Source organism: Phyllobates terribilis, unplaced genomic scaffold, assembly GCF_046119375.1.
Source record: "Phyllobates terribilis strain yellow unplaced genomic scaffold, ASM4611937v1 Scaffold_2__4_contigs__length_985480577, whole genome shotgun sequence".
Classification (NCBI taxonomy): Eukaryota; Metazoa; Chordata; class Amphibia; order Anura; family Dendrobatidae; genus Phyllobates; species Phyllobates terribilis.
Window position 1 is genome coordinate 850,628,476 of NW_027362762.1, and position 17,548 is coordinate 850,646,023.

The 17,548-nt window shown below is 43.2% G+C and overlaps 1 protein-coding gene across 2 annotated transcripts in view; it reads left to right on the top strand.

Annotated features, from left to right (window-relative positions):
* The window catches only part of NEK8 (NIMA related kinase 8), a 215,025-nt gene extending 198,970 nt beyond the window's left edge, over positions 1–16,055 (top strand). Inside the window, exons 11-16 of one of the 2 annotated variants that reach the window (XR_012299436.1) lie at positions 2,161–2,311; positions 3,292–3,455; positions 3,709–3,867; positions 7,429–7,496; positions 9,165–9,323; positions 15,545–16,055. Coding sequence is in view for 1 of the 2 variants with exons in the window: in XM_073667882.1 (XP_073523983.1) it covers positions 2,161–2,311; positions 3,292–3,455; positions 3,709–3,867; positions 9,165–9,323; positions 15,545–15,570 (659 nt within the window). In the remaining variant the exon portion in view is untranslated. The remainder of the gene's footprint in view (positions 1–2,160; positions 2,312–3,291; positions 3,456–3,708; positions 3,868–7,428; positions 7,497–9,164; positions 9,324–15,544) is intronic. The other variant, XM_073667882.1, reaches the window with a different exon arrangement.
* The last annotated feature ends 1,493 nt before the right edge of the window (positions 16,056–17,548 follow it).

The window sequence follows — 17,548 nt, forward strand, 5'->3', positions numbered from 1 at the left end:
CAGACATGACTTCGCCCATTGATAACAGCCGGAGTGTAAAGACCTTCAGCTATATCAGCTGATGGATGGGTCGCTATATACCCTATAAGCCCTGTGTATCTCTGTCTTTGATAATGGTGATAATGGTGAATATTGTCTGTACGTGTCAGGGTTATGCTTTTTGTATTCCCTGGTTGTTTTAGAGTATAAATCTACAATATACAGATTTGATTTTGCTCTTTTAACCTGTTTTAGTTCTAGTCCTCTTAAAGGGGCTGTCCACAACTTTGATATTGATGACATATCCTTAGGACTGGTGTGCTGCTCAACTCTGTACATGCAACCGCCGCCGGTCGGACCCTCCCCGATCTTATATTGATGACCTAAGGATGCTATTCATTGTCTCAAACAGATTGCTTTTTGTAGTAAAAAAAAAAAAGTGACGCGACTTCATGGAATCTTTTCTTTAGGATTTATGGTACAATGCATCACATAAATACAATTGACATTTTGCAGTAGCTTGAGGCAAAGTAGAATAATTGTGCATAGGCTCACATTAACCATGTGGGTGCATTTATTTGATTTATATAGTTTTTTTAATTAATTTTAGTACTGATTGTGACTGGATATTCTGCACCTGACATTAGCTTTGTGGCCGCTTGCCTCGCCACTTGAGAATATTTTCTCTGTAGCATTCAGCCCTTTTCTTACACAACCATTCAAAAGGATAACTCACTGTGTCCCACAAGATCAACTCCTCAAATCCTTTAAGCAGCTTTCAGCATTTTAGTCATCTGATTACCTCCAAATTTTTTAGTTTACTTCAAAATGATGTTAAGATGTAGTATCTTAGTGCCTTTTTATCTGGCAGGATGCAGCTAGATTTATCTTTTTTTTACCAAATTCCGATGATCCATGTGCTGTTATAGTTAATCATACACTCAGAATAGTTGGATCCATTGGGTCACATGAACAATTCTCCAAATGGCACTGACTCCGTTCTGTGGATGAGTGTTGAATGGCTTGAATTGTACCAAATGACACACACTGGCACACTTGCAAAGACACACAGAATTGCACACCTCAATTTCTCCGGATGTAGCAAGGCTGATGATTAAAGAAGTTTTCCATAAATAAAAAATATATAAAAATCTATCTGGCTGTTCATGTAATGAGTCCCCAATCCCTCCTGTTACCTTTATTTTAGTTTTAGCTCTCCTTCAGCCCTCTGCAGAAATCATTGTGGTTTGTTATTATTTATGTCCTGAACGTCCTGCAAGCTGTCCCTCTGTGCCTCTAGATCACATTTCCCAAGTAGCATAGCTGTATCTATCCCACTTCTCTCACACTCCCATTCTCCATGCCCGCCCACTCCACTGAAAAGCACCATCCTGAGACTCCTATACAGTCTCAAGATGGATAAATTCCTGCACACACAGTTTCTCTTTCCAAACACTCTTCCCACGTTATCTCATATTTCCTGACATTTTCCTGCAGTCAGTAATGTTCCATCTGCTGACACTGGTGTATGTATACAAGCTCAGTGTACTATAGGGGAGCAATAAATCATATAATATAGTCATTTATTCTAATGTAATCTAGCACTCTGGAATCTCCAACTCTATTCTCTGATAAGATTATTTGTTTTGTGTGGAGCCTGCAATGTGCTTTCCCTCCCTGTGCACATCACCAGTCACTCTAAACTTGCAGATGATCACAGACTACACCCCCCATGACATCACCATCCAGCGTACGCTGCAGAGTTGTGCTATGAATGGACTGTAGCAGGAATTGAGGAGCTGGGGGTTACATCACCACATGTCACAGTCCAGGAATATGAGCTGGGGGTCACATCACCACATGTCACAGGCCAGGAATATGAGCTGGGGGTCACATCACCACATGCCACAGATCCGGAACACAACAGAATTTTAACAGCAAGTTAGTTTGAAGTTGCTTAATTCTGATAGGGTTTACAATGTTTTAATAACCTGTGTGTCCAGAAAGCTCCTTCAGCGCGGTCGTGTGAATTTGGCCTTAGACTAACAAACATGGGTTAATTTAAGACAAAGGAACAGGGGCTGATGAGAGTACTTTATGTATACAACACAGTGAAATATGTAATAATTCGAGAGAGAATTGATATTTTCTCCAGTAAATTTCTTACTCTTCTTACCACAGGACGGCTTGGTCTTGGGAACCAAGAATCTTATAATTCTCCTCAGCAGGTAGTCATCCCACAGGAATACGAACCACAAAAGGTTGTATGTGGCATTGACAGTTCGATGATTCTGACAGTGGGCAACCAGATCCTGGCCTGTGGCAGTAACAGGTTAGTGAATCATAGAACAAAAAAACCCAACTTGTAAATAATGATACTAACAATGGACTAGCGCTAACAAAAGATGGCCGTAGGACAATAAATGCTCTGCCAGCTGACGCTTTCCACCATTAACAGGAACTGTTATAACTTCTGAGATTTTTTTTGTAAAAAACTGAAGGACAGGCTAGAATATCAGAAGAAGAGGGTTGAGGTGGATTGTGTTTATTCACAAATGATGGACAGGATTCCAAGGTGAGGAATAAATGCATTATGAATGATATATGAACCAACAAACTTAGTCCTGATATATGATACCAAAGCTTAGTCCTGCGCCAATGACAAAAAATTCACATCAGGATTTATAAAGGGTGAATATGCTATACCCATTTCACCCCCACTACAATAACTCTACTTTTACACATCTTTAGCTAAAGAATTGCGTCACATCTTCATAGCATTTAAAATTGTAGCATAAATCATGATACTTCCCCCAAAGTTCATCCAGTCCCTAATTCCTCCTACCATTTTGACTACTACCATAACATGACCCCCTCATTTACGTTCCTTTAACCTATGAGAGGCTGCGTGTGGGACAGTCAAAACCAATCTGATGTCTCCTTACCTGACTGCTTTTTTTATACACCCTAAACGTCTCTTTTTGCTCACCTTTACGCTTAAATACTATTCTCTGTTGTGTCCCCAGAAACCATATGTTTGTTTACACCCCCAACACTGGCTTCCAACTCCATCTCAACCCTCATTTCCTAATTTTCCTATTTAAACTGCCTATTTCTCAGATTTAACCCCCTAAATGAATCTAACTAAGTATGGCCCATAAGTGACCCCTTTGACTTTTCATTTGGAACTGGCTCTGTATTTGTCACTCTGTATATGTTGGCGACCCTTCAGATCTCCCGGAAGTGTCACAAATTGATCATTGATCGGTGGCTTTTTACAAACTGTTGACATAGATTGCTTGGTTTTGCCAGATTTAACAAGCTGGGCTTAGATCAGATCGTATCTAGTGATGAGCCCACTCCAGAGGGTCAAGTGGAGGAGGCCTACACCTTCACTGCTGTGCAGTCAGCACCTCTGCACCAAGAAGCCATCGTCTATGCTGATGTGGGTACTTCCCACTCTGCGGCAGTAACTGGTAAGTAACATTTACACTACCGAGTGTGTAGGAAAAGTGAGAGCGAGGCATGTTTACAGGGGGATTTAGTGTCTGTAATCACTCAAATGACCAACACTCTTCTTTTGTGAATGGCAAGGAAAGTTTTTTCCAAAGCTAACATTAGTGTTGACTTACTATTGTATAAGCAAACACACAGAGACATGTGAGATGTGTGGGGGGGCTTGGTGAAAATCCCTCTTATTTAGCTGATTTTCTTTTTTCTGTCTTTCAGCCTTGGGTCAGTGTTACACCTTTGGTAGCAATCAGCATGGACAGCTGGGCACTAGCTCCTACCGGTATAGCAGAGTGCCCTATCTCGTGAGTGCGCCGCAGGGAATAAAAGTCACAATGGTGGCATGTGGTGATGCCTTCACTGTAGCTGTATGCACAGGTGAAATTATTAGTTTATTAAGTCAATTAACTTTAGTTTAGTCATTTTCCTGTATAGACCTACATGTCCATGGCACAATTGTCCCCACAGCTTTTCTCCCGGTATACCCGGCCATGCGCCATTACCTAACAGAGGACATGACCTAGTTTAGCTTATATATACGTTCTCCTCCCAGAGTTCCTGTTTTTGGACTTGCAGGTCATGCTTAAAGGGGTTGTCCACTAACTTGTTCACTAAAATAGTCACCTTTTAATAATATAACACCATATACTACCTTCACAGACCAGGGCTCGAATGACATTGTTATGCTATGTGAGCCCTGCAGCCAATCAGCAGACACTATTAGGCTGCTGTGCTCTCCCTTCCCTTGGATGAACCTCACATTAACAGAAGAAGTGAGAGAGCCACAGCCCAATAACAGACTCTGCTTGGCTTCAGGGAAAACGTGGAAGACCCGGCACCTACATAGCTGGAATGGCGCTAGTATAGGAGTTGAGTATATGGTGTTTTTATTTTACAAGGAGGACTACTTTATTTAAAAAGTTATTGGCTGGGTAATGGACAAACCCTTTAATTTCACCATTAATACAATAACTCTTGTAGTACACAGTCACAGTATATGAGAAAGGGATCATCTCCTGGTTACAATGTAGCTTCCATAGGGTTCACCATGTGGTATTTTTGGTACATTTTTATGTCACCTGAAAAAAACATGACTTATGGAGATTGTGAGGTCTTTAATTTTCATAACATTACTCAAGAATACCATTGTCAATCAGAAAAGGTTCCAGACTTGACCACATAGCTGGAATTAAAGGCATTGTCCAGTTTAGAAAACTAATTTCCATATAGCTTTAATAAAACGGGGACCAGGGGGATTCTCCTTCTTTTAATCCTAAACATAGATTTAAATGGGCATTGTGTAATGCTTATTTTACCCTATGGGGGCACTGCAGGGAAACTGAACGCTTACTATCAGGTTTCCCTACAAATTACAGTAAATTGCTGGAGGTACCAATAACATTTTGTCATCTGCTTATTGTTGTCAGCAGAAAGTAGTAAGTTTTTATTGTTCAGAGCCGTGAACCGTGGCTCAGGCAAGTGACTCGAGTCTCCTGATGAGGACTAACAGAACAGTCATGAAAACAATATCCCGACACTGCGCCAGCAACTCAATCCACTGATGTGGTGGCGAAATATTAACTGGGCCTGATTTAGATATCGCTGTTAGGGTATGTGCACTAATTCTGTATTTTCAGAAGAAAAATCTTCTGCAAATAATGGAGTGTTAGCAGGAAAAACGCTATGCACAATACACGTCTTTTGCCACCTTTTTGCGTGTGTTTTTTAATGAATTTTTTCCCCATCCATTTGAATGAGTGAAAAACACTGCAAAATACTGAAAGAATTTACATGTTGCAGATTTGAAATTGCTTAAAAGCTGCATGGAAAAAATGTGGCAGAAACGCAATGTGTGAACGTACCCTATTTTTAGTTTTTTTCTTTATCACAAATTTTTCGATAACATTAAAAAGATTTTAAAAGAAATGACTTTTCAATCCTGTGGAGACGTCAGTAGTAGTAGTGTTTCCATTCTCTGTATTGCTCACCTCAGTAAATAAACACATTTATTCCACTTCAGACGCATTCACATTTCATGTTGTGTGTAGCCGATGACGTATGACATGCTTGTGGACCAGAATAACATATGACATGCTTGTGGACCATCCTCCCATCAGGAAATCATGGAGGAGTATTGCATATATTCTGATCAGTTTTTTTTATAGGGAGCTGTAAACGTCAAAAATACATTTTAAAGAGTTTTCAAGTATTTACTGCTATTTTTTTCAAGGGTTTTTCCATCTCATAAAGTAAAGACATATCAATAGAATCTGACATCATTTAATGATCATTGGGGTCTGACCTCTGGGCCCCTCAGTTATTTTGAGAATGAAGAGAAGCCATGCTGGTGTAGCCTTGTCCCCTTCCCTGTTACACACAAGGAACAGTATTACAGCCCCATGCGAGTTAATGATGGTGTACTGCACTTTCCAGCGAAGCCGGGTACTCAGGAACACTACTGTGCAAAAAAAATTAAAAGGATACTGTAACGCTGCTGCTGCCGGCACCCCCTTGCATGGTGTCCCCTTCTCCCTCCATGCAAGAACGCCAGATTACTCACCGCCCCGGCCCTCGGCGCGGTTCCCGGAGCGCTGCTGTTCCTGCTTTGTAAGTCCTGTCCGTGCGCCACAGTTCCCAGCGGCGTCTGGTGTGTGCGTTCCCCTGCTCTTAAAGGGGCAATGGGCGCATATGCTAAATGCTCTCAATAGTACACCTGCAAGATAGCTCCCATCCAATAGCTGGGAGGCGACTTGTATAAAAGATTCCCTCTCCCCTAGAGAGTAGCCAAGCTACGAGTTAAATCATTAGTTAATAAGGTGTACTGCTAGTGAGTTGTGAGGTCCCCTGGTCCTGAAATGGCCAGTCCTTTGTCTGGTGTCCCCTGGTGCTGGAGCAGCCCGTGCCTGAACCCTCATCCCCTGGTCCTGGGGCGGCCAGTGCCTATACCTTCATCCCCCTGATCCTGGATCGGCCAGTGCCTGTACCCTCGTCCCCTGGTTCTGGAGCGGCCTGTGTCTGAACCCTCATTCCCTGGTACCGCAGTGGCCAGTTCCTGAACATTGTCCCCTGGTCCTGGTGCGGCCCGCCCTGCTCCCAAAGTTCTCTGGTCCCAGAGTGGCCAGTATCTGAACATTCCCCTAAGTCTCCGTGTCAGTGATATTGAACTGTTTCTACGGAGTCTGAACGGACCCCTATTCAGTGTCAGCTAACCTGACTCCTGGGGATCTCCTTACTTCCCAGACATACACAGGGGGATGTTACACAATGGTAGACATAGCCATGTCCCTACTTTTTTGAGATGTGCTGCTGCCGTCAGTTTCTAAATGAGTTCATTTTTTCAAATGAAATGGAAAAATGTCTAACTTTCACCTTCTGTTCTGTGTTCTATGTATTGTTATATATAAAATATGCTATAAGAGATTTCCAAATCATTGCATTCTAATTTTCTTTATGTTACGCAGCGTCCCATCCTGTTTGGGATTGGGGGTGTACTATACTTTATCTGGGTACAGTCCGCTTTATATTAAATTAAAGTTTGTTTTCATTTATATTCGAAAAAGTCACTGTGAACACTCAGGGCTGGTGTCTGGAATATACAGGGGTTTCCAGGGCCATGATGGCAATACAGATATCTATAACATAGATATATCTGTCTCAAGTATGAAGTCCAGTTTCTTACTTTAGGACACACTGCATTGGCCTTCAAGTTATCTTGCAGTCCATGTACAGCGGAAATAATCCAGTCCCCCAAGCAGACCTTCAGCTAACCAGAAATATAAGGGTTCTTTTCAAGTGTCAGGAATCCTGAGTGGGGGCAATATGTGATATGACGAAAGAGCTTCTTATCTTAATCAGCCAGACATCTAGATTTGTTAAGCAAAGAGAAATACACTACTGTGTTTGTGTTGACTTGTGAATGTATGTGTTTTTCTTTGGCAGGTCAAGAAGGACATACTATTATTTGTATAAACCTGAATGTTGATTTAAAGAGCCCCCTGCTATACCACGTATGTAAATTGATTAAATGCTCAAACAATGAGACCTGAGAGTGTAGAAAAATACCCTCCCTAGTCCTTGACCTGTGGATGTGTGCTTGAAAGAACAATTGTAACTATTTAAGGGACATATGCCTTTGTAGCAGACAGAATTGAAAGAGAGAATCAGAAATCAGCCAGACTCTTCAGGACTTCAGGTTTGACACAGATTTGGATTCTACATGATTCCAGGCCTAAGGGTACACAGCCCAGACTGGAAGGATATGGATCTGCTCCATTGACCATCAGAGAACCCATGGATACATTTGGGGAGACCAGGTTGGGACAATAAAGTCACCTGCCCCATGGATATGTTGTTTGGGGTTGCCAGGTGGGACCCTCCGGTCGCCTGGAACCCATGGAGACATTCGGAGAAGCCAGATTGGGAGCCGGCAGTCATCTGGCCCCATGGAAACTCTCGGTGAGGCCAGAGTATGACCCTCGGGTCTCCTGGCCTTGTACCTCGATGGACTGTCAGCTTCCTAAGCTTGCCACTATCTCCTCTCTGTGTGGGCACGCCAAAAGCGGGGGGCCACTGGTTGAGGTAGCTGGCCCTGGAAATCCCAAAGTCACAGCTGCTCTATTCCCAAGCGGGCCAGTGGAAGGGTGAGATTGTGTAATTTTGCACAATCTTGGATATATCTGCTGGGACTGTTCTATAAGTTTATTGTCCGTTTGGTGGTTCAATAAAGTATTGCCACACTGCTTTACCATCACCCTGTGTTGTCTTGAGTAGTGTTCTGCCCACGGAAGACCCTGGGTCTTCACATGTGGTATTTATGTTCTGTTGACCAACAAGGGGCAATCCTTGGGTGCTGGTGGACTGTTGTTTTACCCTGACAATGTTAAATTAGCAGGTACACCCTCAATGACTTTCATTAGAAAGTTAGTGTATTCTTTATAAAGGAGTCTGAGCTGCAGGGTGGACTGTGTTTTGACCCATCTTGACTGCTGGATGGCTATGTGGCTGCCTATCCAGTGATGATAAGAAATTGGGCACGGGGTGATATTATTATTCTTTTAAGATTATTTAAGATTATTCTCAGCTTTTATTTGTTTCATTGGTTCTGAAGTACCCAAATGTTTGTTCCTTGTGGTCTTTGGTGTGACTCATTCTTCATTAAAGGGGCATTCCTGCAGGTAGTACATATCATCTATCTACAAGATATGGGATAACCTCTAGATCTTTGGGTGTCTGACCATTGGGACCTCCACCATTCTGCAGTACGGGGCACTTTTATCTCCGTTAGAGCTTGTGTGCCACGTTCTAGTCATTCCCTATGGGACTATCATCCGGAGTATAGTGGCTTGTCCAGTCTCATAGAGCGTGACTAGCGGAGCGGTTGCACATGCGCACTACCGCTTCATCCTGATGGGGATAAAAGTGCCCTGTTCTGATGATTTGTGAGGGTCCCAGCAGTCAGATTTACAAGATATGACCTGACCTGTGGATAGGTGATAACTTCTACCTTCAGGCACTGGATGTGTAATGAATATGTATAGAAATAACGTTTTCCAAAAAGAAGTGTACTGCATTCATATATGAGAGCAAGTTGTTTTCAGCTGCGAGACGTCCGGGAAGAAAAGAAACTAAACCGTACTTTAATCCCTGAATAACACAAGCAGATGTTTTCTTTGCAGATGGCCAAGTCTTCACCTGGGGAAAAGGAGCCAGAGGACGACTAGGACGCAGGGATGAGGGAATTGGTGTCCCCAAAATGGTCCAACTTGAAGAGAGTCACCCCTACACTGTGACATCCGTGGCCTGTTGCCATGGCAACACGCTTTTAGCTGTAAAACGTAAGTATGCCACAAGTGTCTAAGCTGATATCAGTATGCATGAGCGCGGTCCTGCAGGGACGTTCTGCTGTGCCAGGCTTCCTGTCATTGACGCTGATTGCAATGAGCCCAGAAAACCATTATATATGGATTCCTCCTCAAATCCTGTAATCATAATCCGGTGCCATTCTCTGAGTAAGAAGCCAGCCATGAATAGAAGTGCTGGCAAAAGTCCAAGCGAGGATGTCAAAAACTATGTGAAGAATGGAGGGCTTTTCCACTGACATTTCAGATATTCGAGCACTCTGGAGCCTCTGGTAGGAGCGTATACCTTTGGGTATTTTAAACTGTGTGAGAGATCAGTCCCCGCTCGTTACACAAGGACCTCTCAGGCTGTGATTTATATTCCCTGTTTGAGTGTTGAAAGGTGCATTGATTCTCATAAGCCATGTCAATTTAGCACATATGTCCAAGACTAAACGTTCCCATCTCTGCCCCGTCCACAACGTCTGTTTTTCATCCAATTCTATTGACACGTTTCTATGGTTAATTATTTGTGAGCAGCTAAATGAGTTCTTTTTTAAGTTTGTCGGCCTTCAGTACAGACAACCAAGGAAGATCATACAATATCAATCAATCACAAATGAAGGTATGAGGCTCATAGACCTTCTGACCTCAGTCATGTCAATAATTCTTATTAAAGGAGTTTTTTTCTTTTTTTTGTGTTCTAATACTGTAAAGCATTTGTCACATAGTGACTAGGGACAGTGGGTACCTACCTGATCCCTCGAACTAGGGGGCGCCCTAGTCTATCACTGTCCCCCGGATTACCCCAGAAGGTGGAGATGCTGGAGTCACGTACCTCGGTATGCTCCCATCTTAAACCTTTTCTGGTCCTTCCCCCACCCAAGGAGGTGTGAGGCTGAAGTACAGTACAGACCAAAAGTTTGGACACACCTTCTCATTTAAAGATTTTTCTGTATTTTCATGACTATGAAAATTGTACATTCACACTGAAGGCATCACAACTATGAATTAACACATGTGGAATTATATATTTAACAAAAAAGTGTGAAACAACTGAAAATATGTCTTATATTCTAGGTTCTTCAAAGTAGCCACCTTTCTTTACTTAGAATTTGTATTATGGCAAGAAAAAAGCAGCTAACATTCTATTCAGTAGGACTATCAGCTGTGTATCCACCTGGCTTCTGCACAACACAACTGATGGTCCCAACCCCATTTATAAGGCAAGAAATCCCACTTATTAAACCTAACAGGGCACACCTGTGAAGTGAAAACCATTTCCGGTGACTACCTCTTGAAGCTTAACAAGAGAATGCCAAGAGTGTGCAAAGCAGTCATCAAAGCAAAAGGTGGCTACTTTGAAGAACCTAGAATATAAGACATATTTTCAGTTGTTTCACACTTTTTTGTTAAGTATATAATTCCACATGTGTTAATTCATAGTTTTGATGCCTTCAGTGTGAATGTACAATTTTCATAGGCATGAAAATACAGGAAAATCTTTAAATGAGAAGGTGTGTCCAAACTTTTGGTCTGTACTGTATATAGGATTCCACTAACCAGACAGACAGGGATGAAAGAAAACTACAATCATACAAATATACACACAAAACAACAGAGTGGTACACAGGGGAGGTATAGGAAGGTGAAACATAATAGGAGAAGATGAGGATAAGCATGCAAACCAACTCCAAGCCGAAATCTCCTGAATAAATCTCCAACTGCCTACTCCAAATGCTGAATTTCTCCTCCAACATCTACCAGGAAGTAAAAACTATCACTGGCAACAACCACGTGCCATTGGCAGGCATATATACCAGAGGGGAGTGGCCAACACAGAACAGCTGAGGCAATTCAGGATGGAGAGCAGAAGATCAACTGAACTGATTAACCCTTTCAATGACAGAGCAAGGAAATCCTGCACTGTTTTTGGGGGTGCGCCCTTCATGAAGAATACAGCCCCGAACGACTAATCCAAAAAAATCCTTAGCGGGAGATAAAACAGCTAGGTATTGTCCTGCCTTAATCAGGCTCGACATTTCCCACCCAGTACACCTACAGAATTTTAACCACCCAGTAAACCCTGGAACTCCATGTGTAATGGTGCAAGAGCAGTGGGAGTCTTCGGCATGCGCGATCACAAACGGCACCAGACTTTGCCAATGTATGCGCCTTTACTATGAGGCCACAAACTGAATTCATATATTTATACCTATATAATTCCCACGATAAATATATAAAGTCAAAAGAAAAAGGAACCATAATAAATTGTTAAAAACAAAAGTAAATGTCTAAAAAATACAAATCCAGAAAAATAATAGTGGTGAGAACCAGACCAATACTACACTCCAAAGACCATACCAAATGTTGTTGGGGTTAGTAGGACTCATAATAAAGCATATGATAATTGTTTAAGAGATGACTTGCAAAAATATACTGCAAAGAATAATAAAATAATGGACAAGCAAGTCATGTCTGACCAACATGTTGGGTTTCTATGAAGAGGTAAGTATAAATCTGGATGTTGGTAATGTTGCTGATGTGATTTATCTGGACTTTGCAAAGGCATTTGATACTGTACCATATAACAGCCTTATACTGAACTCCAGAAGCAAGGACTGGGGGAATCTTTATGCAGATGGGTAAAAAACTGGTCAAGGTACAGGAAAGAAAGAGTTATTGTTAATGGTACATTGTCTAAATAGGATAAATTTAGCAGTGGGGACCACAATGATCTGTACTGGGGTCAGTGGGGACCACAAGGATCTGTACAGGAAGCAGTGGGGATCACAAGGATCTGTACTGGGTGCAGTGGGGACCACAAGGATCTGTACTGGGTGCAGTGGGGACCACAAGGATCTGTATTGGGTGCAGGGGAGACCACAAGGAACTGTACTGTGGGCAGTGGGGACCACAAGGATCTGTACAGAGAGCAGTGGCGACCACAAGGATCTGTACAGGGAGCAGTGGGGACCACAAGGATCTGTACAGGGAGCAGTGGGGACCACAAGGATCTGTACTGGGTGCAGTGCGAAGCACAATGATCTGTACAGGGAGCAGTGGGGAGCACAAGGATCTGTACAGGGAGCAGTGGGAAGCACAATGATCTGTACAGGGAGCAGTGGGGAGCACAATTATCTGTACTGGGAGCAGTGGGGAGCACAAAGATGTGTACTGGGGGCAGTGGGGAGCACAATGATTTGTACTGGGGGCAGTGGGGACCACAAGGATCTGTACTGGGTGCAGTGCGAAGCACAATGATCTGTACAGGGAGCAGTGGGGAGCACAATGATCTGTACAGGGAGCAGTGGGGAGCACAATTATCTGTACTGGGAGCAGTGGGGAGCACAAAGATGTGTACTGGGGGCAGTGGGGAGCACAGTGATCTGTACTGGGGGCAGTGGGAACCACAAGGATCTGTACAGGAAGCAGTGGGGATCACAAGGATCTGTACTGGGTGCAGTGGGGACCACAAGGATCTGTACTGGGTGCAGTGGGGACCACAAGGATCTGTATTGGGTGCAGGGGAGACCACAAGGAACTGTACTGTGGGCAGTGGGGACCACAAGGATCTGTACAGAGAGCAGTGGCGACCACAAGGATCTGTACAGGGAGCAGTGGGGACCACAAGGATCTGTACTGGGTGCAGTGCGAAGCACAATGATCTGTACAGGGAGCAGTGGGGAGCACAATGATCTGTACAGGGAGCAGTGGGGAGCACAATGATCTGTACAGGGAGCAGTGGGGAGCACAATGATCTGTACAGGGAGCAGTGGGGAGCACAATTATCTGTACTGGGAGCAGTGGGGAGCACACAGATGTGTACTGGGGGCAGTGGGGAGCACAATGATCTGTACTGGGGGCAGTGGGGAGCACAATGATCTGTACTGGGGGCAGTGGGGAGCACAATGATCTGTACTGGGGGCAGTGGGGAGCACAATTATCTGTACTGGGGGAAGTGGGGAGCACAATTATCTGTACTGGGGGCAGTGGGGAGCACAATGATCTGTACTGGGGGCAGTGGGGAGCACAATGATCTGTACTGGGGGCAGTGGGAAGCACAATGATCTGTACAGGGAGCAGTGGGGAGCACAATTATCTGTACTGGGAGCAGTGGGGAGCACAATGATCTGTACTGGGAGCAGTGGGGACCACAAGGATCTGTACAGGGAGCAGTGGGAAGCACAATGATCTGTACAGGGAGAAGTGGGGAGCACAAGGATCTGTACAGGGAGCAGTGGGGAGCACAAGGATCTGTACAGGGAGCAGTGGGGAGCACAAGGATCTGTACAGGGAGCAGTGGGGAGCACAAGGATCTGTACAGGGAGCAGTGGGGAGCACAGTTATCTGTACTGGGAGCAGTGGGGAGCACAAAGATGTGTACTGGGGGAAGTGGGGAGCACAATTATCTGTACTGGGGGCAGTGGGGAGCACAAGGATCTGTACTGGGGGCAGTGGGGAGCACAATGATCTGTACTGGGAGCAGCGGGAAGCACAAGGATCTCTACTGGGGGCAGTGGGGAGCACAAGGATCTGTACTGGGAGCAGTGGGAAGCACAAGGATCTGTATTAGGCCCAAGTCTTTTTAATCTTGGTATTAATGAACTTGTGGATGGGATTGAGAGTAAAGTGTCAGTCGTTGCTGATGACACAAAACTTTGTAAGATAAAAAAAAATGAGCTTGGCAGTACAATATTACCGAACGATCTAGATAAGAAGGCTGCTTGTGCAAACACATGACAGATGAGGTTTAATGTTGATCAATGTAGAGTAATGCACTGCGGTGAGAGTAATCCTAGTGCTGCATATACATTAAATGGGAATATACTAAGGAGTAGGAGAAGGATTTGGGTTTTCTGGTTACAAGTAAGCTGAGCAGAAGAATTCAATGTCTAGCAGCAGCTACAAAGCAAACAAGATTTTAGTGTGTATGAAAAGAGATAAAATCCTGTGATCCCAATGTATTGTTATCCCTCTATAAATTACTTGTAAGGCCACATCTAGAATATGGGATCCAGTCTTGGGCTCCACTTTTTAACAAGTTTATTTAGACATTAGAGTCAGTCCAAAGCTGAGTTAGATTATAGGAGAGGTCTTCCATCCCATGCAATATTGCGTTTTTGTCCACGTTTTTTGGTCCCGTCAGTGCTTGCTTCTGAACCCCCCCACAAAACGGGGTTCGGACGTATGCACAGACGGGCCAAAGGTTATAATGGTGCTGACAGAGTCAACGTGTGCTCTGTCGTGCATCATTTTCGGGCGTTTGCGCTTACTGGAGACGGACACCCAGTTGTAGTCTACTATGGCTGGGTATCCACCTCAAGTAGGCGTATACGCCTGAAAATGATGCACGACAGAGCACACGTTGACTCTGTCGGCACCATTATAGTCTATGGCCCCGTTGTTGCATACGTCCGAATCTTGTTTTGCCGGAGGGGTTGGACGTAAGCCCGGCAGGACCAACGGATGTGGATAAAACCACTGTGTGAAAGGGCCCTAAGTCACTCAGCCAAAGATCACAGCATAATGCAAGTGAATGGGATGGTATTGCAATCTAAAACGTACCGAACCACCATTGATAATCAGAATGATAGTCATATTTATTGAGTACCATCTTTTGTCGGTAATATTTTTCTTATTTTTTTAAGGAAAATAAATACAAAGAAAAAATGTCTGCATATTGATTTTCCTCTTTTTTTTGAGAAGGCATTATTCAGTTTATGTATCTAAACTTACAACTTTGTCAAGTCCAGTAGGAAAAGGTCACACGAGCAATGAATCTCTGACCCATAGGTAATATAGACGCCTGTATGGGCAGTTATTTAGCGACTCTCCCCTTAAACAATGGTCCGGAGAGGTGATTTCTTCATCTCAAATTGTAGGTGCTAGTTTTGAGGACATATTTTAAGTGTAATCATTTTTTTCCGAATAAATTCTGAATTTTATGCATTCATGTACTAATACATCTAGTGAAGGGCTCTATTCTTATTATTTCCTTTTTTTGCTGTGTTTTGTTGGTGAGACTTTTAATAATCCGTCTTGTATAGAATCAGCGCTGGTTTATCTCTCCCAGAGACAAGCGGTCGATACAGGGAATCATGAACCTTTCAGTCTACTTGTTAGTGATACAATGTCCCATGACTTAAAGCCACAGTGGGTAATATCTCCTCCTCGTGTCCTCCTCAAATAACAGCTTGTTTCCATTATTCTTACAGCCGGCATTGAAGATGTTTCTGTGTGAGAGAAGAACGTCAAGAGAGATCAGATCATTTGTCCATGAGTCAAATTCTGTATATCCCAATTATTTGTTATGCAACTATCCAACCAAAATCTATGGCTGGAACAATAAGCCAGGCCAAGATGCAGAAAATTCTCAAGATTACCATAAAATAACCAGCGGTTATGAGGTTGGTTGCTTTGTGCACTTTGAAAAGAGGTTCAACCGACTATAAGGCCATGTTCTCACGTAGCATAAACGCTGCATCTTTCCATGCATTTTTTTGTGTTTAACAGTTAATGCAAAGTGGATATGATTTTATGAAAGCTCCCACCCTGTGTATATTTAAAGCAACTTTGGAACTACGCATTTTTTTTCTTTTAGGTGCTTTTTTTCTCTGGAAACTTCTATTGGGCGCCTGAAAAAAATGTTTGTGAAACCGCAGTTGTGTTTTTAAGTGCAGGCTTTCTGATGTGTAAAAATAAAAAAAAAAAGTATTAATAACCATTGCTTCAAATCCAGGGAAAAAATGCATCAAAAAAGGAAAAAAAAATGCAATAACTGGGGAAGATTGTTATTGTGGATTTTAGCGCAACCACCTGCAGAAAATAATGCAGCGGCAAACGCATTGCATTTCCGTGCATGAGAGCCTGGCCTTGCTATACAAGAAATTTTGAAGGCAGACAAAAACAAGCAAAGAAATATTGTGTTGTTAGAATAATATCACACACTGTGTGCATAAAATGCATTAGTGGGATTGTACATTGTAGTTAGGCAATTACTATTCTATTTATCTCTATCCTCAAAGAAAGCAGCACAGTACAAAACTGAATTAGCAAAAGGGTACAGGCCTCAGGGCACCAACCCATTACACATGAATGGCAACACTCCAGAGGTGAAAGAGTGAAAAAACTGTAGTCTTTATTCACCCACTTATTTGCCCATAGGTATATATTTCACATCTGGAGTGCTGACATTTTTGCCGTATACCTATTGATCTATCAAAACGAAAATGTAAAGCATCTCTGGATGCCAAGCCTCCCAGGCAATTACCCAAACTCCTTAAAGTGCACCTGTCAGCAGGATTGTGCTTAGTAAACCACATACACTGTCAGGTGGGCGCCATTACACTGAGTAAAATGATACCTTTGATGATGAAATACGTCCAGTGATTCTTGTATAAGCTTTATTTTCAGTTCTGCCATAATGATATGCATGTGCTCTGGTGCTCTCATTATTTCCTATCTCTGCCTTGTTACAGGTCACTGTACTTTCAGTCACCTGCCTACTGTTTTAAATATTGCCTGTATAATTTCTGTTCAAAAGTGAACATTTTCATCCCCCAATATCGCCGCCGCGGCCCGCGCATGCGCAGTAGCATCTTTTGGTTGCCGAGAGATGCTACTGCGCAGGCGCAATTTTGCTTCAGGAAAAAGAATTTGGGTGCAGCAATATGGCGCTGCGCATGCGTAGTAGCATCTCTCGCGATCGAGAAATGCTACTACACCAGCGCGGGCGGCAGGAGCCATATTGCTGCAGACAAATGTATTTTTCCTCTAGCAAAATGGGGCCCGAGCTTGCGCAGTAGCATTTCAGGAACCAAAAGATGCTACTGCGCATGCGCGGGCCGCGGCGGCGATATTGGGGGATGTAAATTTTCACTTTTGAACAGAAATTACACAGGCAATATTTAAAACAGTAGGCAGGTCACTGAAAGCACAGTGACCTGTCACAAGGCACAGATAGGAATACATGAATACATAATGAGAGCACCAGAGCACATGCATATCATTATGGCAGAACTGAAAATAAATTATAAAAGAATCACTGGACGGATTTCATCATCAAATGTATCATTTTACTCAGTGTAATGGCGCCCACCTGACAGTGTATGTAGTTTACTAAGCACAATCCTGCTGTCAGGTGCACTTTAAAGTAGATCTGTCAATAAAATGAACCCTCCTAAGCCGTCTATATGGGCATGCATAGAAAGTTGAATAAA